This window comes from Stegostoma tigrinum, chromosome 2 (assembly GCF_030684315.1).
Source record: "Stegostoma tigrinum isolate sSteTig4 chromosome 2, sSteTig4.hap1, whole genome shotgun sequence".
NCBI lineage: Eukaryota > Metazoa > Chordata > Chondrichthyes > Orectolobiformes > Stegostomatidae > Stegostoma > Stegostoma tigrinum.
The window spans coordinates 39360441-39384578 of NC_081355.1; the positions used below are offsets into that span (position 1 = coordinate 39360441).

General features: G+C 41.2%; 1 protein-coding gene across 1 annotated transcript; it reads left to right on the forward strand.

The window, feature by feature from the left end:
• Positions 1-230: 230 nt before the first annotated feature.
• On the forward strand, positions 231-17372 carry smim13 (small integral membrane protein 13). Its single transcript, XM_048550598.1, has 2 exons — positions 231-574; positions 12841-17372. Exons 1-2 carry the CDS (start codon positions 499-501, stop codon positions 13032-13034), a joined length of 270 nt encoding a protein of 89 aa, XP_048406555.1. The 5' UTR covers positions 231-498; the 3' UTR covers positions 13035-17372.
• The last annotated feature ends 6766 nt before the right edge of the window (positions 17373-24138 follow it).

Consider the following 24138-nt stretch of genomic DNA (forward strand, 5'->3'; position numbering starts at 1 on the left):
ACATTATTTATAAGCCGGAGGATGAAATTCGCACCATGTGTAATTTAAATAACTCTACCTTTAGAATTAGCTCTTTTGCTTGGTCTTTCAAAAAAAATCACACCAACCGGAATTGCTGTCTTTTTTGATTCGGGTACAGGCTGTATGGTGGGAACTGTAGTTCCCGGCTACGCACAGTCAACCCATAAGCCGTGCTCACGCTGTCGTCAGAAAACTACAGTCTCCAACATACCGCGGGGCGGCGCGGGCCTTGGGGAAGAGTATTTGTCAATGTGCGAGCCAAGATTGCAGGAAACTACGGTAACTGATAGGCTCTATAATCAGAGCCCACTGTCTACGGTTTTAGCAACGGCCAGTGTTATTGTGGAGTACGTGATTGAGGGTCGGCATTGTGATCAGTCTGGCTTCATATCACTGAAGCCGATGTTGGGCCTAGTGGAGTCACTGAGTGAGTCCTGCAGCTGCTAGTGATACGGGACACCCGCCTCCAGGCGCGCAATGTTACAGAGCATCGGTCTGACCCTGTTGGTTTTGGTCGCCACTCTCTTATGCGTCCTCTTGTTTATGGTTTTTGGTGAGTAACAAACCTGATGGAAGGGAAAAAAAAATCGGAGCGCGATCCTCTTACACACTGGCCTTTGGGTGTAGATCGTGTTTCCATTGTGAGTGATAGTGCTATTCCCACCGTTTCTTGAATCATGTATCAAACTCTTCAAAATGAAGAAATTTTGTACAAAAAATGAAGTTTTTTTATTTACAGAAACGTAACCCAATATAGATTGACATTGTGTATATCTTAATCATTATTTAATCTTTAATTGGTCTGAGAACTTTACAATAAAAATTTAAAAATGCGTAGAAAAGGTTTAAAGATGCTACGTGTCATCTGGGCGTGAGCGTGACCTAACCTGAGGTGGTAGAATCCAATGCCATATTCTTTTCTCCGAGGCAAATGAGCCTGCAGTAAAAAAGCATGTACAACTTAGACCTGACAGCTGTTGCATGTTGGACAGGCTGGACGACGTTCGTCGTTATATTATTATATTCAAAATATAGTTAGATTGATGTGACTTTTTCGTGACTAAACTATAAATGCTAATGTTAATGTATTTGTGAACACATTAGTTATCGCCGCTGTACCTATACATTTTAATATATTTCAAAGATCTGATGGTTACCTGCACGTTTTTATTCTTTTATGGGATATGTATGCTGCTGGGAAGGTACACATTTGCCCATCACTAGTTGCCCTTAAACTGAATAGTTTTATTGGCAGTTTCAGGGAGAGACATATTAGTGTGTCTGAAATCACATGTACACCAGAATAGGTAAGGGTGGCAGGTTTGCATCTATAAAGGATATTAGTGAAGGAAATATGTTTTACACCAATAGCAATAATCTCATTGGTGACTGTTAGTAAGAATAGCTTTTAATTTCAGACTTATTAATTCAAATTCTACCGACTGCCATTGTGGGATTTTGATTTATATCCCCGTAGCATTAGCCTTAACCTCCTGGATTACTTATTCAATTATGTACCTATAAATGGATTATCAGTATTTTTGGTCAGTGTACATGTCAGTGTACACTCTGTCAATTGTAAATGTAATTGTCTGGCTGTTGATTCCTTGATCACTTCTAGTTGGAACATTTTCCATGGTTTACTACTGCCGCATTGGTTATCTTTCCTATCTAGTATCTCCTAGGCTACTTTCCATTGTAACTAATCAAAATTAGCACCAGTATGGTTGATTTATCAGTGACTGTTCCTTCTGTTTTTCTGTCCATCCTAAAGATGTTCTGGTCATTGCCTTCCTAGAAAATGATATGAATTATGATTCCTGTTGAAGTAATTTGAAACCAATTATGTTAATACAGAAGTACACTGGTTTAAATTTAGGGCTTTTATGGCAGCACGGTGGCTCAGTGATTAGCACTGCAGCCTCACAGCACCAGGGACCCGGGTTCGATTCCAACCTCGGGTAACTATCTGTGCAGAGTTTGCACATTCTCCCCGTGTCTGCATGGGTTTCCTCCGGGTGCTCCAGTTTCCTCCCACAGTCCAAAGATGTGCAGCCTAGGTGGATCGGCCATGCTAAATTGCCTGTAGTGTTCAGGGGTGTGTGGGTTATAAGGGGAAGGGTCTGAGTGGGATGCTCTAAGGGGTGTTGTGGACTTGTTTGGCCAAAGGGCCAGTTTCATACTGTAGGTAACTTAATCTAATTAAATGTGAATAATCTAGTGGAGTCCTGTCTACACAGCACAGTATCCCAGGCCACTATCTTCCATGGTTAAACAGTCAATAACAAGATATGGCCAGTCTTCCCTGCCTCCATTTCAGTGCACATTTCTGTAGCCAATTCTGTATTTCAATGGAAGCTTTTTTTTTCTTTTAGATGTACCAACACCTTCAATGCCAGGTTTCATTGCTCTTTGGAAGGTGTTGATGAGCCACCTTCGTGAACTACTGCATTTATACCCACAATGCTGTTGGGAAGGGAGCTTCAGGATTTAGACCTAGTGATAGTAAAGGACTGGTGATTATAGTTCTAGGTCAGGATATTGTGTGGCTCAAAGGGCAAGTTGTAGTATTCGCATGTGCCTGCTGCCTTGTCCTTCCAGGCTGTAGAGGTTACAGATATGGAAGATGCTGTAGTTGGCCACACAAAAAGGCATATTCTAAGAAACTTGTAACTTGTGTTTTGTCGGTGAGAGGACAGCTTTGGTGGATTAAGAGGCAAGTTTCAAAAATTACAGAGCTACTGCCTCTGACCAGTTTTTCTGTAGCACCATCTCCCCAACTTCCACTGACTTCAATTTCACTAAGGCCCCTTGGTGCCACAATGGATTAAAGGACAGTTGTTCTTTCATTGCCCGTTTGTTCAGCTCTTTTGCTTATATTTGAACTAAAGCTATAATGAGATCTAGAGCTGAGTGACCCGAATAGAACCCAAACTGAACATTAGTGAGGAGGCTGTGCAACCACTTTTTAGGTATGTCTCATTCCGCTTCTGATATGCCCTCCAGCATTTTTCATTAAACCAGTGTGGATCCTCTGTCTTGATGGTAACGACAAAGTGAGGAATATACTGAACCGAGAGATTACAAATGGTTGAGTAAAATCCTGCTGCTGGTCCTCATGGCATGGATGCCTTGTTTTGAGCTGCTAGATCTGTTATGAAATTATCTTATTTAGTACAGTGCTATTGTTGCAAATATGAGCGGTATTTTTACTCTGAAGAATTGTCCTCAGGATATGTGCATTGTGACTGTTCCTGATACAGTCATAGAAAATGCACCTGTGACAGGTAAATTGGGGAGGACACATGTTAATGGGTCTTTCCTTCTTGTTCGTTTCCTCACAGGCTTCTGCAGAGCCGTATCTTTCAGGACTCAATCGTCTCAGTTAGTAGTCATGCTACCAGGCCACTCTTGATGATGGACTTTGAACTCCTGTACCCATAGTACATTCTGTGCCCATGAAAGTGCAACCAAGTCAGGTTGTTGCTAAATGAGAGAGGCGGGACACTTCTCCCAAATTTTATGGCATGAGCCCCTAGCTGTTAATAAACAGGACATTGCAGGACCAACTGGCCTGAGTGTGCCATTTTCATTTCTGGTTCCTAGCTAATCCAGGTTGGCCTTCTGATTTTATTCAATTTTGGTTTCTCTGTAACCATTTAGTACAAACTAACTGACTTGCTAGGCTATTTTGAAGTGCTGTTAAGAGTCAGTCACATCACTTTCTGTATATTGAGTCACATGTAGGCCAGACCAAGTAAGGGTAACAGATTGTCTTTCCTGTAGAAACTTATTCCACCCCACCCACACCATATTTCATTGATTGTATCATTGTCATTGCCTTCTCGCCCTGAACTGGAACGTTTCATTCACGTTGCTTCTGATTTCCACCCTTCTCTAGCCTTTTTATATGGCCCATCCTGAACTCTTCCCTTCTCTTATTCACCTTCTCAGTTCATCCACAGAAATGAGGACAATCAACCGACAACCACGTTGCTTCTCGTAAGGGATTATATTCCGTTGACCCTATTTCTCCCTCTTTTTGTGTAACTTTCTGCCTTCTATACTAAGCCTTCTAGTTTATTGCCCATTTTCGTCAACCTCGGATTCCCTTTCATCACAGTTTACAGGGCCCTTGACTGCATCATTTTGCTTCCCTGTACTTCTGCTCTTACCCCTCCCCAGCTCCAAAGTGACATAACTGTAAACTAATGAAAAATTACTCAACCCTACATAAGGTTCCCTGTTCCTCTGTTTCAAACCCAGTAGCCCCCATATTCAAGGGATCTTCCTCTACCATTTGAAACCTCCCATATAATTCCACCCGGAAATGTATCATGATTATCTACCATCCCCTTCAGTGTTCTGAAAGCACTTAACTCTGTATCAATTTGGTCCATTCTTCCATCATGCCCAAAATCTCCTCCTCTTCCCTTGCCACCTTTCCATGCAATTACAAGTCATGCAGCAATTGTCCTTTACTTCCTCTGTTATCATTATCCAAGCACTCTTTCCAGATGGAACAACAAATTATTTGTACTTGTTTAAATTTACTATACTGTATGAAATAGTCAAAATGTCTCTTCTACGCTGAGGGCACCAGATGCCAATCACTGAACATTTTCTGGAAAATTGCTGTTAAGCCTATAAGCTTCCCGTTGCCTGTCATTGTTATTGTCTGCTTTGCCTTCTATTTGGTCTTTTCTGCCTTTGGTCTTCTGCATGGTTTCAATGTAGTTTAAGGAACAGCACATAATCTTTCAATTACGCACTTTACAGCCTCCTGGATACAGCATTTTGTTCAGCAATTTCGCATCATAACCTCAGCCCCTATTTTTTATGGGCAGTTGTTGCTGAGGATTCACTTATATCCATTTATGCCTACTGTAAATCCATTTTTAAAAAATATGACCTTGCCTTGCACCAGGGAACAGTGATGGCACTAGGTTGATAGTCCAGATCCCATCATGTCAATTAATAAGTTGAAGTAATTAAAGAATTTGGAACAAAAACAGAAATTTCTGGAAAAGCTCAGCAAGTCTGATAGCACCTGTGGTGAGAAATCAGAGATAATGTTTCGGGTCCAGTGAGTCAAGTCCCAGTGGTCACTGGACCAGAAACATTAACTCTGATTTCTCTCCAGAAATGCTTCCAGACCTGTTGACCTTTTCTAGCAATTTTTTATTTTTGTTTCTGATTTCTAGCATCTGCAATTCTGGATGTGAGTTTGCTCGCTGAGCTGGAAGGTTTGTTTTCAGATGTTTCGTCACCATTCTAGGTAACATGATCAGTGAGCGTCCGGTGAAGCGCTAGTGTTATATCCTGCTTTCTATGTATCTGTTTAGGTTTCCTTGGGTTGGTGATGTCATTTCCTGTTCTTTTTCTCAGAGGGTGGTAGATGGGCTCCAAATCAGTGTTCCAACCAACACATTGATTTGGAGCCCATCTACCACCCGCTGAGAAAAAGAACAGGAAATGACATCACCAACACAGGAAATGACATGACCAACCCAAGGAAACCTAAACAGATAAATAGAAAGCGGGACATAACACCAGCGCTTCATCGGTGGCTCACTGATGATGTTACCTAGAATGGTGACGAAACGTCTGAAAATGAACCTTCCAGCTCAGCGAGCGAACTCACATCCAGAACCTCAACCTGAGCTATAAATCTTCTCAAAACTCGCTATCTGCAATTCTTTCAATTTTTGAAGAATTTAGAGTCTGGCTAATATACCATTTGCCCTCCTGATTGCTTGCTGCACCTGCATGCTTGCTTTTTGTGACTGGTGATGAAGGACCTTTGAGTCCCTTTGTACATCAGCAGTTTCCAATAATACCCTGCCATTCTGTTGGGCTTCATTGCAAGAACTTGGAGCACACCAATATGGAAGTCTTACTCCAACTATACAGGACCTTGATGATAAGCCTCTTTAATCCTCATCACTCGTAATGTCCCCTTTTGTTAGAGATTTGGAGTGTATTATCTGTCAGGCATAGGTCAGTTTGCCAAACAGGATCAGCAAGCTGAATGACAAATTTAAGATTGGACCTGAGAGAATGGGACACTGATAATTCAGACGAAAATAAGTTTGAAGTGAAAAGATTAAGAGAGGGCATAGGGAGGACTCCACATGAAGTGACAAGTTTGAAGATGAATGAAAAGACCTAATCATTCGTAACCCATTGGCATAGAATGTTTGAAAGATTCCTAACCCTTTCAGTGAAGCAATTTATCCTCACCCTAAATGATTGTCTGCTTAACCTGAGGTAGATCTCTCAACACCGGCCCTAACAAGTTCAGGGAGGAAGACTCTAGATACAAGAAGTGGGTGTAGAGATGAAGGTAAGCAAAGACAAACTTAGCATCTTACTGAACTTGAAATTTATGATGGTCAGGGTGGAAGAAGAAGAAACTGAGATCTTTGAGGATTACCGATTTTTAGCACCTGCAATATTTTCTCACACATACATATCTTTTCCTCTCCAATATTCACATATTTGAGGCTTTTGCCTTTGGAAAAGTCATAGTCATACAGCATGGAAACACGCCCTTCAGTCCAACTCATCCATGCCAACCAGGTTTCCTAAATTGAACTAGTCCCATTTGTCTGCCTTTGGCCTTTATCCCTCTAAACATTGCCTATTTATGTGCCTGATATACATATGTACCATGTGTATATTATGAACTTTTAATTAAGTAGCATCTTTAATTCTAAAGAAAAGTCTTAAGGTGCTTCAAAAATATGATCAGCTAAGCAAAGGAAAGAACAATTGATGAAAATCCTGGGGAAAATGGTGTGTTTGAGAGGGAGAGGGAGATGGAGGTGGAAAAATAGAGGGGATTAATGAAGGAAGTCCCTTCTAAGGAAGGCCTGTTGTACCACACTCTGATCAAGTCGTGGTAGGGCTACTGGAAAGACTTCTCCTGGAATTGTGACCATGGAGGAGGCAGCTTTCTCCTTACACTTCCGGTTTCCCACGGCCCCCACCCCCAAACTTTCTATCTACATGCACCGGTACTGGAGACTCCAAAGAAATTGAGACGCAGAAGAAAGTTGTCTTCATGCCTGTGAATATGGAACTAAACATGTGGGTGAAGAAGCCAAACAGGGCTCTTTTGAGGACTTTGGAGGTAGTGGTACCTGGGTAGAGGAGCTGTTAGTATAAATAATGTATATCAGTAAGTACAAGTGGAACTAAAATAGAGCAGCCAAAAGACCTGAAAAATTGTTGAAAATGCTTGGAGGCAGTTGCGTCAGTTGTCAATGTTCGCGTGGTGTTTAAGAAGATTGAGAAAGGTTAATACCAGTCATGTTAGATGTCATTTATGATTTTCACTGAGACCATTTATGTTATGCAGTAGAGGAGATCAAAACACAGTTCAGGTAAGGATGAAAATGGATTTGAGAGGCGGCAACATGTTTAAGGACTTTTGTGAGGGGGGAAATTGGATAGTTTGCAAGTAAAGAGGTATCAACAGTGAAAAGAAACTAACTTAGAATGCTTCAGAGATAGTAGGACTGCAGATGCTGGAGAATCTAAGAGTTGGTAAGGAGAGTTGGGTGAACGCCAGAAAATAAGCAATATGAGCAGACCATGCTTACCACTGAACCTTTCACCACTGACCATGATTGTGATGGATTAAGGGCTTAAATTCCAGTTTCCTACCCACTCCCCATATCCTTTGGTTCCCTGAGTGACCAAGATGTTGTCTGTTCTAGTCGTCAGTGTGTTCAACAGTAGATCATTTGTAACTCATTTGCATAGAATGTTTTAAAGACTCCTAACCCTTTCAGTGAAGCAGTTTTTCCTCACCCCAAATTATTGTCTGCTTAATCTGAGATAGATCTCTCAACACCTATCCTATCCAGACACTTCAGAATTTTCTAAGTTTCAGTGACAGCATTTTATGGAATTTAAAAGATTGAAATGTACAGGCCCAATTTACTCAGCCTCTCATTATTGGGCAACCTCTTCATCTCAGAGACCACTTTAGTGAACGTTTGCTGTATCATCTCCAATATAAGTATCTCCTTTGGATTTAGAGACCAAAATTGTGCAGGGTTCTAGATATGGTCTCACCGAAGCCCTGAAAATTGTATTGTTTCATTGGAGGCAGTACAAAGAAGGTTCACTGGAATAATTCCCAGTATGTTGGGATTGTGCTTTTTCAGCAAAGGTTAAATAGGTTGGGACTGTACTAGCTGATCTGACACTGCTGATGTCCACTTTCCTGTCCTTTCCCCAAAACCTTTGATTCCCCTACTGATCAAAAATCTCTCAGCCTTAAATTTACATGAGTATGGTGCCCCCTCAGCTCTCTGTGACATGGAATTATAAGTCCTGAACGTGCAGAGTCCTGAACATTGACAAGCAATCCTGAAGAAAGATAATACTCGAAACATTGGCTGCTCCTTTCCTCCAGATGTTGTCTGGCTTGCTGTGTTCTTCCAGCCTCCTATTTGACTACCTGGTAATCTATTCGGTGGAATTTAGAAGAACAAGATGATTTCATTGAAACATCTAGGATTCTTCAGGGACTTGACAGGGTAGATTCGGAGAGGACATTTCCGCTCATGGAAGGGTCTAAAACCAGAGCCATAGAATCCGAGAGGAAGCTTGGGAAGCACTGATCTAGACAAAGAGTAATGCATCTCGGTTTGCTGATGATACGAAGTTACATGGAAGTGAAGGCTATGAGGAGGGTACTGAAGGACTGCAAAGAGGTGAAGTATAGACAAGTGAGTGGGTAACAAGTTGACAGGTGATATATAATGTGCGTTATTGTGGAGTTATTCATTTAATAGAGAAGTAGAATATTTTGAAAGGGTGTGAAAAATCTACACGTTCATGTTTGGAGAAACTTGGGTTTGTTTTATGCAGAACAAAGTTAGCATGAAGGTATAAGACAGCCATCAAATAGGACGGTAAATGGCATGTCAGCCATTTTCACAAGGGCATTGGATTAAAGGAATAAAGAAGTTCAGTTACAATTGTACAGGTTTTTTGGTAAGATCACACCTGGGATATCGTGCAATTTTGATCTCTTATATATAGGATTTATTTGCATTGGAGGCAATACAACGATGATTCACTAGATTGGTCTCTGGAATGAACATGATGCGAGGCTGAGTAAATTGACCCTGCATTCTCTGGAATTCAGAAGAGCGAGAATTGATCTTGTTAAGGGATTCTGAAGGGACTTCCTGGAGTTGGAAAATGTTGTTTGTGCTGGCTGGGGACTCTAAAGCCATACTTGCAGGATAATGGGGGCAACTAGTGAGGGGAAATTACTTTGCTCAAAGAGTTAAACTTCTTTGAATTGTTCACCCCAGAAATTGGTGGATGCTCCATTGTTGAGAATATTGGGAATCATCAAACCTGGTGGGTTGGCATGAAAGCAGAGTTGAAGCCCAAGATCACTAACTCATCATATTGAATGATGAAACAGTCTCTATAGATAACCTGGTCTACTTCTGCTTCTGTTTCTTACATGTTCCATATTTCTGCCTCCTAGTCCTGACAACTATCCCAGCAGCACCTAATGTTGTTTCTTATTCAACCAATATCATCTATACCAAACTTGGGCTGACATGAGTTTCAGCTTCTTGCTGACAGTAAATTAGAAAACCTGAACATTAATGCACAAGTTAAGTCAGTAAGAGTTTGGATAGCAAAGGGTTGAGGGTGGACAAGGAGGGAACTGCAGACCAATGGCTGGATATTTTGTTGTATATTAGTATAACGGAGCAAACCCAAGACCTGATTTTTGGAGCATTTGCTGGAAGAGGAATCAAAAGTACACTTTAAATTTGAACCTATAATGTTAATTGTACACAAGTAAAATGCTTTTAAAGTCTGAATGACAAAATGGCACACGGGGAATCAATTCCACCCCAACTATTGGCTGAAATCTTGTGATTAACATATGACAGTCTGCTGCTTCCTGTGATTGAAATTTGATAAGTTGGGAGTTTTACGTATAAAACTCAGTACCTCCATTGTAGATATTTGAGGTGAAAAGGTGATCTATGTTTTGCGTACCCAGCAAAAACCAGCTCCCAATGAGGTAATGTAGGAACCTGCATCAAGGGGGAGGTTGTGACACCGTTGACTGGAAACCTAGTTGGACAGGCATTAAAAACTGACTGCAAGAGCAGGTCAGAGGCTGGACTTTCTTTAGAGAGTGACTCATCTCTGACTCTCCAAAGACCGTGTCTATAATCCCTGGATGAGTGCAACTCTGATGTTCAAGATGCTCAAAATCATCCAGGACAAAAATAAAAATTTTTTAGTATCCTATTCACTACCTTAAATATTTGCTGCCTCTGTCATTAACACACACACTGATGGAAGTATGTAACGTGTGCTGTAACAACTCACCAAGGCTTCTTTGGCAATACCTTTTGAAACCCAAACCTCTACAACCTGTAAGAACAAGAATTGTAGGTACATTGCTACCTCTTACTCCTCTTGTCACACAGTTTTGACTTGGAAATATATCATTGTTTCTTTATTGTCATGTAATCAAAATTCTGAAATTCACTTTCCAACTGCACTGTTCTAGAAGACAGCTCACCACCACTTACTCATGAGTAATTAGGAGTGGGCAGCAAATTCTGATCTTGTCAGTGATGCCCACCTCCCATAAGTCAGAACTAGTGAATCTATCATATGGAAAACAGCTCTTGGCTGGAAACGTGATGTGTCAGGTGGGGTAAGGTAACGAGAATCAGCCAAGCCCACTAAAAATGCACGTATTAATCTTGTCTGTCTTTACCCAGGCGTCTAACATAAAAATTTTAAAATTGTTTATTATCACTGCAAGACAGCATACTAAGCTTGATAGGCTTAGTTTTTATCTGAAAGTATTTGTTACTCCTAATCTTTCATATAATCACTCGAGTAAATGTGGAATCCAGTTGTTTTGTGCATGCATTTGTTATACTCAAAGCTCATTCTGTATCCTAAGGTGACAAAAGGAAATTCTCTTCTTTCAAAAGGAGCAAAAATCCATAACAGCAAATACCAATCCTTCAAATTTTCACTTTGATCACAATGGGGAATAAGATCTCCAAAAGCCCCAGAGAGGGAAGTTATAGTTTTTGACAGGAAAGTAGGAAAGTGACTGCCATTTTGGCAGTTCATGATAACGTTCTGCATCTCATGCTTCTGACTGTCTGCATCCCAATTAACTCTGAACAAGAAATATTGTGACATTCTCTCATCACCCCAACTGAATGTAACATGTCAATTCAGCCCATCTCTTACATTTTAACTTTAACAGGTTATTTTAGAATGTGGTGTCATTCTTAAGTTATTCGGTTAGTAATCCAAGGAATGTGAGCTCAAATCCCAGTGCAACAATTAGATAATTTAAGGTTGAGCTCAAAGAAAATCTGAAAGTAAATAGCACTATCAGTAGATGTGTGAGATTGGTGAACCACTTGGATTTTTACAACAATGCTTTTGGGAAAGGAAACTTGTCATGCTTGTTTTTTTTGGTCCAGATGAGACGTCGCCAAAGTCATTCGCTTTTAACTGCTGCCAGGGGTTTAGGGAGAAGTGAACTTACCACCTTTTTAGGCGGACTAGAGAAAGGCATTATTTTCTTGCCAGCAAATCCATATCCAAAAAAATGATTTTGAAACAAAATGGTCTTGTTGACGGGTGTGCCAGGCTATGTTTTCCCTAAACTGGAGAGCCATAACCACTGACCATGATTTCCACTAGAACAGTGATTGTGTACTTGCAATCTATCACAGAGAGTGTAGTAGTTTACACTTCTTATGTAATGAAACTTATGACCTAATTGGTTGATTTATAGGGATTGTTTCAGAATTTGACCAGGCTGTCCAGAATGTAGAGTGCGGATAAAGGGATGTAAGCATCCTCTTTAAACTGAATGGTGAGGCGTAGCTAACTCTGCAGCAAATTCATAAGTTCATCCATGGAGTTTTGGACAGGTTTGGTTGAGGGTTTGGAGAATGAGAGTTTTGGAGAGCAGGATGATTTGTACCAGTGTCAGGTGCCTTTTGATAGTAAATATGGAGATTTAAGGTAACCCAGATTCCCAGCCAGACAAGCACCTCATTAATGATTTGATAGGCAGTAGGCTTCAAAGATTTTATTTTCTTTATTCATTCATGCGACGAGGGTGTCGCTGGCTAGGCCACACTTATTGCCATCCCTAATTGCCTAGAAGGCAGTTTAGCGACACCCACATTGTTGTGGGTCTGGAGTCACAATGTAGGCCAGACCAGGTAAGGATGTCAGTTTCCTTCCCTAAAGGACATTAGTGAACCAGATGGGGATTTTTCCCCAACAATCGACAATGAATCACAGTCATCATGAAGAAGGGTCTCGATCCGAAACGTCAGCTTACGTGCTCCTTTGATGCTGCTTAGCCTGCTGTGTTCATCCAGCTTCACACCATGTTCTCTCAGATTCTCCAGCATTGGCAGTTCCTACTATCTCCCCAGAACATTATCTGGGTCTCTGGATTAACAGACCAGCAATAATACCACTAGGCCATTGCCTCCCCAAATTAGATTGCTCTTTTTTTAAGACCCAGGTATGAATAGTTTCCCTGTGTCCTGTATGATTTTGTGAACTTGAATCATATGCTGAAGACAGTTATACGTTATTGTGTCATACCTGATCTTGAAGACTTTAATAACATCTCTAGATGTTCTGTAGTTCTGCAATTTGCTTACAAACTCCCAGCCTGTTGAGTAGCAGCTATTATGAATCTTCAGAATTCTGTCTATTTACATTGTTATCTTGAGTAGTTAATGTTTTTCTGTTGCTTTCTAGGTTGGTATGTCGTTTGGCAGCTGTTCCTGTCCAAGTTCAAATTTCTTCGTGAACTTGTAGGTGACACCAGCTCGCTGCAGGGAGACACTGAGCCAATAGAAACTGAAAGTGTAGGAGGCTTGCCACCCACACCTGTACGCCACAGACCTAAGTCAGCCCGTGTACGGAGAGCACCAATTGAAGGAACAACGTAGAGAACCAGACTTTGTTTCCTTCTTATTTGAAATTGCTTATTGGCTTTTAAGCAACATAGAGCCTGTGACGGATTTGCTGTGCTTTATTTGATTGTATAATTGACTTGCTCAAAATACATTTCTCAGAATCGGAAAATGTAAAGTTTTTGGGTTACACAGAATTGCATGGATGTAATTTAATTTACCTGAGTTCCATTTCCTGATTTTCTCGCAGTGCTCAGAAAATCAACTTGCATATTAGTTGGTCAGTTTCTTGGACCTAGATTGCAGGAGTCCTGCATCAAACTGTGCTACCAACTATAACCTAAATTTTATTGAATATGTTTCTGAATTGCTCAATAACTGAACTAAATACTGAGTTTGTGTTGTGAAGTAGCACTTTTTAGTATGTATGTTGTTTGAACTTTGCTTTAGGTGCTTCTCATTTTTAAAACTTTTCACATAATTATGAAGAAACATGGAACATGTTTACATTATGGGTATTCCATATTCTGCTTGCAACTTTCCTGTTTAATGTGTTAATAGAACAACCTGACTTGCTTTCATTTAGATTCTTAACAATGTGAGATCTACAAAGCTTAACATTTCAAAAAAGGTGATGAGCTCTTTAGAGACTATTTAGAGACTAATGATGGAATTAATATTTCTATTCACTGACATACTTTATCAGTTTACCTCTTGGTTTCATCACTTGCACTATGACTATCATTTATAGACTGAAATATTTGCATTTTCACCCATTTTTACTTAGTTTTACAACCACAAAGGTGTTCATCATTAATTATATGAGGGGGTTTCATAACACTTTATGCAAATTGAGGCTGATTTATTTGCTTATTGCTGTCTTTGGCCATTACAGTGAGACCGACATTTTCAACTTTGAAGGCGACATTCAATTTGCAGAATGTCCGTCACATGCATAAGCCAGTAGCAAAGGTCCTAGGTGAAATAATGTTTGCCAGCCCTTGGCAACATGGGCTGAAGGCAGGAATAATTGCTGTAGAAAATTCAAATTATCTTGAACTCCGGAAAAAATGGTTAAGCTTGAAAGTTGACGCAAATGGTTAAAGGAGAGTGGCAGTGGTTTTTCTTGGTGTTAGGTTGTGCAATACTTATTTTGAAATGTTTTGCGCTAATTCTGAGCACTTATAATGGAAAATTTCCATTCAACTGACATTTTTCGTGATGAGTGCAGAGATTAACTTTTTCTTCTCTCCTTTCTTAATTAAACAAGAATAATGTTGGAAGCCCCTCCTTTAGAAAAAAGTACTGTGTTTCCAGGGGGCATTTTAAGGTTGTGGTGTTGGACAGTTTCTCTTATAGTCCACTGCATGAAAAAAAATAATTTGGGAGTTTGCAGACAAAACAATATAAGTGGGAGAGAGCAGAAGATCGTTGAGAGGTCTTACAAAGAATTGATTTTTCAACTGAGTTTTCAGCAGTTAGTTTGAGCTTCAGTTTGTAAATGTAATTTGTGAATAGGTTGTATTGGACAGCTTTCTTGATTTATTTCACACAGCATGTAGTCTTTCAATACATCCTCAAAGTACCTCTCTGAACCATCATGGCAGAAAAATATCTTTTCTTCTTGAATGATTACACCAAAAAAATAGTTTTACGTGCAGTTTTAATTTTATTCTGTCACCAGAAAGCCATTGTCATTGCATGGTATCTCTGGTGTAGCCAAAAAGTACCTGTAAAAACTTGGTAGCTACATCATTACACCCTTTTTTAAACTACGTACTATTAACTTCTTTAGGCATGCTGACTTGTGCCACATTTATAAAAAATGGTCTTGAATGGTCACATTTCACTAGATGTAAAGATGATCAGGCATTTGTTGATATCTCATGTGGCTGTGACCCAGTATGGTCTTCCTCTTGTTCACATCAAGTTTTCAGTGGGCATTTGACACAATCAATCCCTCCGTCCTCCAATACCATTTTAGTTTCTGTATTATTCCAGGGTTCTACATTCTACCTTTTTTTGTCGTAGCTAGTAGTTCACCTCTTATAGGCCCTGCTCCAAGATCTTGTTCATAGTCTGGCTGTTTTGTTCTATTCCTATAATTCCAACATAGTTATAATTCCCTCATTTCTGCATCATCTCTGGCTTGTTGAAAGGTTTAGTGCCTCTCATCTTCTATCTTTCATTGAGCCTGTGGTTTGCTGTGACATTATCTGTATACACTGGATCAGCTAAGACAATATCTAATTTTGTGTTTCCCCTGCAGTCTTTAACACCACAGTTCTTGGATAATGTTTAACATCATGTGCCCAATTAGCCGTAGTTTTCACCAGCTCAGCAATGGAATTACAGTTATGCAGGCATTGGCGGAATGAATGCGAAATACTTTCTTGTCTCATGGGCAGACATAACCATTGGTATCCATTTGAAATCATCACAGCTAATTTAGCAAGAGAGACTGAGAGAAATCTTTGCTACAGTGTAACGGTGACAGAAATTGATACATTCAAAGTAGAAAAATATACAGAGCAGGCAATGGAATCATTATGTATTTCCAGGCTTTAGAACTGGCAAAACCACAAATGGCCTCCATTTGGACTAAATCCTTGGATAATCTTTAGCTCTGAGCAGGAGGCCACCTTTGTATTTGGTTTTGACCAGAAGATATTTCTTCCCAGTCAGCAATTTCAACCTTTATCCAGCAGCTCAATTAGACTGAACCCAACAGATCAATAATCCTCTTTGATCCTGAGCTAAACTTCCAACCCAACATCCAGTCTCTTCTTCAATGCTGCCTACTTTTTACCATTGAAACATCTTCTGACCTACGTCCCTAACTTCTGTATGACATCACTGAAACCAGTCTTTGGGTTTTTGTCACCTTCCATCTTGATTTCTTTAGTACATGCTACATTCCAATTGCTTCGTTCTTTGTTGACACCCAAAAATGATCCTGTGCTACTTATCAACTTTAAAATCCTTTTCCTTATTAATTGTTCCAATGGCCTCCATTCTGCCAACCTTTGTAATGTTTCTAAGCCATACACTCCAGTACCTCTTGTGCTGTTCTAATTCAGTGGTATTCCTGCTCGTTTCTCAATACTTTGCTCCACAGTGGATTTCAACCATAGTGTCTTTTGTGGAATTCATTCTCCAAGCCCTGCATCTGTCTTTCTTCCAACATTTTAGACTTTTTTTTGACTCTGCTTTCAGCCACATCCCAAATTTTATTCCTCCTGTTTGGAATATCCCAATTCTCCTTTTACAACATTTGTTCATACATAAAAAAAACACTATAGAAGTTTTATTTTGCAATTATTTTACAAACTTTTTTTTGTTTCGAATGGCATTTAGCTTGATATTTCTGGGGACCATGTGAGGATGTACAATAGCATGGGTAACCAAGCAAAGTCAGGATACACTTGCATTGTTCACTTCAATTGCAGGACGTCATAATTATCTTCCTTTTATGTCCTATTTGGCACCCAGCCAAATTGCTGCAAAAACCAAAGGCAAACTATCGCAGCCAGTGACTTTTGGGGATAGACCCAGGTAATGGACCTGTGAATGGGTGGAAGATCATGAGAGGGAGGAAATGAGGGAGAAAGTCTTTTTGTGTGAAGAAGGCTGCAGTCAACAGAGGGGAGCCACGTGCTTCCTTTAGGAAACAGAGGATACCTACTCATCCCGACGCAAAACAAATGCTGTCAAAGGTACTCACTTTTTTTGACCTGGCATCCTACATCTGGGAAACTCACATGGCTCCTTTAAATCCAACTCCCACTTGCATGTTGAGAACATTACTTATATATGTCAATGAATTGTCTACACTCAAGAAGTTGAGGACTCCATCATGAAGTAATAGCTATGATTGATGGATGGGTCCTGTCAAAGCCATTGTGTCAGCAACTTACAAGGTAAAAAGCTGTTCTTGTTGCCCAAACTGAGTGTCTAGTATCAGATCGGCTACCTCAAATTTTGCAATATGTAGGGTGCTTGTGTTTTCATGGTAATGATGGTACATTCAGAATGTCTTTGTCGTACATGCCACTCTGTTTTAAGTTTAAAAATACAATTGTTGCAATGTAAAATTGAATAGGTTGCTATAGATCTAATGTTTCTGGTTAACTTTGAATTTTAGTTTGAATCCCTTTTACATCTAACTTATTAGAATGCATATTGGACTGTTTATTTGACTGCAGATGCTTTCACAGTGTGTGTACAATAAATTTTGTGGTCATGTTCACACACAGTATTGCAGATGAGGTAAATGCTGCTTTCACTTAACAATACCCCTAATATGTTTTCTGGTTCTTTAAACTGACTGCTGTAATTGGAACAACAGAATAAAATTGAAAGAATATCACTGTAGATTTGCAAGTTTTTATTAGTGGCTTTTATTTATTTATTTTAGTTTCCTTCCTTACTTCCTGCACCTTCTAATAATCCTCCTCCATTCCCTGCTGAATGCACGTCAAAAAAGTGTGTAGGATTGAGCCATGGCTACAGTATAATGATCATCACTGTTTGATTCTGAGACTTGATATCAAGTATTGATCTGAGTTTGATTTTATTGTTGTCACATACCAAGACATTGTTAAAAGTGTTGTTTGTGTGCAGTACAGGCAGATCATACCATACAAAGTGCATCAGTGTAGCAGAACAGAGTGCAGAATACAGTGTTACAGCTGCAGAAAAGTACAGAGAGATGGAGAATTAACATTTTAAGAGATATGTTCAAAAGTCTGATGTCAGTGGGGAAGAAGCTGTTCTTGAATATGTTCTAACGTGTATTTTCTTTTGTCCAATGGAAGATGGTGGAAGACAATATAACATAAGAGTGGGAGGGGTCTTTGATTATGTTGGTTGCTTTTCCAAGACAGTGGAGAGGATAAATGGACTCCTTGGATGGAAGGCCGCTTTGTGTGGTGGACAGAGCTGTATTCATGACTGTAGTTTCCTTCAGTCTTGGGAAGAGAGTTGCAATACCATGCTATGATGCATCCAGATAGGATGCTTTCTATGGTGCATCTGTAAAAATTGCTGAAATATCTTTGTGGACATGCTAAATTTCCTTATCCTCCTGAGGAAGTAGAGGTGCTGTTTTGCTTTCTTGACTGTTGTGTCGACATGGGTGGACCAGGACAGATTGTTGGTGAGCATCGCTCCCAAGAACTTGACACTTGACCATCTCCATCTCAACATCATTTTGTGCAGACCAGTGCAGTTGCTTCCTGAAGTCAATCACTGGCTCCTTCTTTTGATGTTGATGAAGAGCTTGTTGTCTTTACACCATGCTGCTGAGCACTCAATCTCTTTCTTGTATTCTGTCTCCTCTTTGGTTGAGATCTGACCTACAATGGTGTGCATTTACAGCAAACTTGTAAATGGAGTTGCGTTGGAATTTGGCCATACAGTTGTGAGAGTAGAAGGAGTCCAGTAGGGAACTGAGCATGCAACCTTTTGGTCATCAGTATTGAGGATATGGTGGAGGAAGTATTGTTGCCTATTCTTACTGATTTGCAGTGTATGGGTCAGGAAGTTGAGGAATGAGTTACACAGGGGGCAGCCGAGACCTAGGTCTCAGAGTTGAGAGGTGTGTTTGCTTGGAATTATGGTGTTGAAGACGGAGCTGAAGTCAATAAGTAGGAGACTGACGTAGATATCCTTGTTATCCAGATTGTCCAGGGATGAGTGTAGGGTCAGAGAAGTGGCATCTGCCATGGACCTGTCGTGACAGGAAGCGAATTGCAAAGGATCAAGGCAGTTTGGTGGGCTGGAGTTGATATGTGACATGACTAATGATTCTGAAGAGCTTCGAGACATGGAGGTCAGTGCAACCAGGCGGTCGACATTGAGGCACGCTGCAAGATTTTCCTTTAGCACCAGAATGATGGTGGTCTTCTTGAAGCAGATGGGGATTTCAGATTATAGTTAAGGAGAGGTTAAAGATGCCTCAAATACTTCTGCCAGCTAGAGAGACAGGATCTGAGTGCACTGTTGGGGACACCATCCAAGCCAGTTTCATGCACAAGAAGGCTGACCTAATGACTGCGGCGGTGACAAACACATCTGAGGTTGTTGGGATAGGTGACACAGTTTGGCTGACTTTCTCTTCAAAGTAAATATTGAATAAATTGAGGGATGTGTTGATGGCAATAATTCTGTTTTGACTTTGTTCTGTAGCCCACTATATCACGTAAGCCTTACCACAACCAAGGTGTTCGTGTGGTTAGTCTAGGTCAAGCCTAGTTTGGTATTACCTTTCAGGGTCTCTGTCCCATCGGAGGTCATATTTGGATTTCCTGTTTAGGTCAGGGTCACCTGACTTGAACACTTCAGACCTGGACCTCCCATAGGGAGTGGAATTTATGGCTCATCCATAGTTTCTGGTTGGGGAACATTTAGATTAACTTCTTTGCCTCGCAGTCATCTTAGTTACTTACTAATGAAGTCAGAGTCTTAGAGTTGTATGGAAACAGACTCTTTGGTCCAACTTGGCAATGCCAACCAGATATCCTAAATTAATCTTGTCTCATTTGCATTCATTTGGCCCATATCTCTCAATCTTTCCTATTCATGTACCCATCCAAATCCTTTTAAATGTTGTAATTGTACCAGCCTCACCACTTTCTCAAAAGAACAATTTAACCCAACATTAAATCCTGTTTGTAAAATGTCAAATTGGTTCCATTCACCCACTTTATCTCCACAAATCCATTTCCCATCAGTCTCCATCTAATTTCCTGTTGAAATCATTAATTATCTTGTCATTTACCACTCTTGAAGGCAGAGAATTTCTGGTAAATACCATCTGCTGTACAAAATGCTCCCTATCACTCTATCGCCCGTTCTGTATCTCCAGGACTTGCCAAAAAATGTAATTGTGTGTCCTTCTGCCTTTTATATCAGCTGATAGGGAAAACTATTCTTTGTAGTCTTCATCTAAACCTGTTGTAATCTTTTATCATCCAGTAGATTTTTTTCATAACCTTCTTTGCTCCAATGATAACAATGCAGCCGCTCTGATCTATTCTTCCTGTCCCGCAGGCCTGACCAAACCCCCTCCACTGACACGCTCATCCGCTTAGCCGAACTCGTCCTCACCCTCAACAACTTCTCTTTCAATTCCTCCCACTTCCTACAAACAAAGGGGTGGCCATGGGTACATGCATGGGCCCAAGCTATGCCTGCCTCTTTGTAGGACACGTGGAACACTCCCTGTTCCAAAGCTACACTGGCCCTATCTCCCACCTCTTCCTCTGTATCGGCACTGCCTCGTGCTCCCACAAGGAGCTTGAACAGTTCATCCACTTGGATAACACCTTCCACCTCAACCTTAAGTTACTGGACCATCTCTGACACCTCTCTCTCCTTCCTCGATCTCTATCTCCATCTCTGGAATCCACCTGGAAACCGATATCCATTTCAAACCTGACTCCCACAGCTACCTAGAATACACCACCTCTCACCCACCTTCCTGCAAAAAGGCCATCCCCTATTCCCAATTCCTTCACCTCCACCGCATCTGCTCCTGAGATGAGGCATTCCACTCCTGGACATCCCAGATGTCCTTTTTTTTCCCCAAGGACCGCAACTTCCCCTCTATAGTGGTCGAAAATGCCCTCGACTGTGTCTCTTGCATTTCCCACAACTCATCCCTCCCATCCCTTCCCCGCTATAACAACCAAAACAGAATTCTCCCTTGTCCTCATGTACCACCCCACCAACCTCTGGATCCAACGCATCATCCTCTAACATTTCTGCCATCTGCAATCTGATCCCACTACCAAAGACATTTTTCCCTCCACACCCTTTATCTGCTTTCTGGAGGGACCACTCTCTCCGTGACTCCCTTGTCCACACCACACTCTCCTCCAGCCCCACCACCCCGGGATTTTTCCCTGCAACCAAAGCAAGTGCTACGCTTGCCCCTACACCTCCCCCCTCACCCCCATCCCAGGCACTAAGAAGACCTTCCACATCAAACAGATGTTCACCTGCACATCTGCTAATGTGGTATACTGCATCCGCTGTTCCCGTTGTGGCCTCCTCTATGTCAGGGAAGCCCAGTGGAGGCTTGGGGCCCGCTTTGTGGAACACCTATGCTCAGTTTGTAACAAACAACTGCACCTCCCAGTCGTGAACCATTTCAACTCCCCCTCTGGGCCTCCTGCAGCGCCACAATGATGCCACCAAAGGTTGCAGGAACAGCATCTCATATTTCACTTTGATATCCTTGGGTTGCAAGGTTCCCATGTGGACTTCACAAGCTTCAAAATCTCCCCTCCCCTGACAGCATCCCAAAACCAACCCAGCTAGTCTTCGCCTCCCTAACCATTCCTCCCACCTCAAGACCCACCCCGATTTCCTAGCCATCAACCTCATCCCACCTCCTTGACCTATCCATTATCCCTGGACTGACCTATCCCCTTCCAAACTCCCCACCTATATTCACCTTCACTGGCTCCAACCCACCTCTTTGCCCTGTCTATCTCCTCTCCACCTATCTTCTCCTTTTCCATCTTCTATCTGCCTCCCCTTCTCTATTTATTTGAGTCCCCTTCCCCTCCCCCATTTCTGAAGAAGGATCTCGACCAGAAATGTCAGCTTTCCTGCTCCTTTGATGCTGCTTGGCCTGCTGTGTTCATCCAGCTCTATACAGTGTTATCGCTGATCTGTTCTTGTGGCTATAATCTCTCATCCCTGGAATCATTCTGGTAAATCTCTGCGCAATCTTAGAAACCTCCTCCTTCTTAATATGAAGTGACCCAAACTGGACCTAAATGGGAACTTTTCAGCCTTTTGAGTCTGAGCATCAGTTTGACATTTTTAGACCATGGCTGATTTGAATCCAGCCTTTTTGCTGAGTGCCCATCTGAATTTTCTTTTCATACGTTTGCTTTTTGATAGAGCGGTTCATTATTCTGCTACTTATACACGGTCAGGACAAATGTTTTGACTGTTTACTGCAGCCCTGTATTATTCCTCTTGCCTTTTGGTCTATGACATCTGTCATTTAATCTCTGCAGGCCTCTCCCATATCCCATATGATTTACCCTTCTTCCCACTGTTCCCATCAATTTCAATAAAGCATCTGCACTATTTGCTTCTAAATCTGAAAAAAAACAACAAAAGGCTGAAGAAATTTCAGTCGGACTGACAGCATCAGTGGGGAGAGGGAAAACTGAGTTAACGTTTTGATTTCAAAAGCACTTCTTCTGAACTCTAGGGGGCTGGAAAATAATGCATTTGCAGTGTTGATGGAGGTCAGGAAGAGTGAGTAGAATAGTTGGGTGCCCTATAGAAAACAACAAGGGGAGTGCTAATAGTGGTAAGAGAGAGATTGAGAAATAAAATGGATATGATAGATTTAAATTTGAGAAAATGGGGCTGCTTTGCTGACAGAAAAGCCAACAAGATACAGAAAATGCTCAAGTGTTGAAGTTGTTGAACTCAATGTTGAGACGTGGAAGCTGTAAAGTACCTGAGTGAAAAATGAGATGCTGTTTCTCCAGCTTATGTCCACTGTAGCAGTCCTTGTACAAAAATGTAAATATGGGAGCAAGGTGATTTGTTGAAATGGCACGCAACTGTCAGGTCTGTCTGATTTCAATTCTGAAGAAGGATCTTCAATTTCAAACAATATCTCTGTTTCTGTCTCCACGAATGCTGTCAGATTTGCTGAGCAATTCCATCACTTGCTATTTATGAGTTTAGTAAAAATTAACACATTAACCAAAAAAAATGGCCTCATAGGCTCATTAACTCACACTTGGCAGATGACGTTCAGGAAGAACGTAAGAAAATATGAACTATGTTAAAGTAAATTTGAAGGTACATTATAAAAACCAAAAGAACTGGGGATGCTGTTATACTCAGAAACAAATACAAAGTTGCTGGAATAGCTCAGCAGTTCTGGCAGCATCTGTGAAGGGAAAGACAGTTAACGCTTCTGGTCTGGTGATCCTTCCTCAGAAATCCTATCCTTCCTCAGATACATTAGTTGGAATTGGTCATATAGGTAGCAACTGGAAAGGTCAGTCAACCAAATTATCAGTTGCTTAGGGACAAAGGCAGAATAATGCATTCATGGAATCATATGGTACAGAAGAAGCCCTTCAGGCTATCGGATCTGCACTGAGAAAAACTACTCTGAATCTACACTAGTCCCACTTTCCAGCACTTGGCCCACATGTTATGATGTTTCAAGTGCTCATTCAAGTACTTTTGAAAGATTGTGGGTTTTCCACCTCAACTCCCTTCCCAGTCAGTAGATTTATATTTCCACCATCCCCTGGGGGTCATTAGCATGGGAGCAATATGGTTTATTGAAATGGGCAATTATCTGGGAAGTCCAGGGCATTCTTATGGACAGTCTGTGTTAGGTCTTCATGGGAATGAGACTACATTGTGAGGCTAGATTGAAAAATGTGCAGGTCAAATGCTGCTCACCTGGAAGATATGCTTGTGCCTTGGTCCAGGAGGAGGTGATTGCATGGTAAGTTGCAATCAGTGTGGGAGTGTGGGGTGGTGCAAGTTGGCAGTGTTAGGGATGATGGAGTAGACCAGGGAATCATGAAAGATGTGGTCCCTGAGGAATGCTGATAATGGAGAGGAGGGGAAGTTGTGTTTGGTGGTGGCATTCCACTAACAATACCAGAAATGGTAAAAGATGGTCCTTTAAATTGAGAAACTGAGGGGGTTCCCCTTGTCCTCACTTCCTATACCATCATTGTTCTGGGAGGGAAGGGGTGAGGACAGAAGTGTGGTAAATAGATCAGACAAGACTGCAGGCCCTGTCAACCGTGGTAGAAATAAATCTTTGGTTGGGGGTAAGAAAAAAGAGCATGTGTGGTTCAGGGACGGAGGTGGGAAGATCTCTATGGGAAGAGGAGATCAGTGACTATCCTGGAAATAAAACCTTAATGCTTAACAGTGAGATCACAGTCCGGGAAAATTAAAAGGAGAAATTATCTGAGAGTTGGAGCTCAGCCTCTGCTGATAAAGGTCGGTACCCCAGATGCACACCACAGCAGCCCTTTGTCAGCAAGTTGATTGCAAAATCTTTAACACAATGTTGGAAAAGCTCTCAGATAATGACACCATTCTCAATTCTGCTTCCATCCCTATCAGT

Excerpts from the sequence above, each read along its gene's own strand:
- smim13 (XM_048550598.1), top strand. The coding sequence starts at position 499 with ATGTTACAGAGCATCGGTCTGACCCTGTTGGTTTTGGTCGCCACTCTC. Across the intron at positions 575-12,840 it reads CCTCTTGTTTATGGTTTTTG|GTTGGTATGTCGTTTGGCAG; the intron begins GTGAGTAACAAA and ends GTTGCTTTCTAG.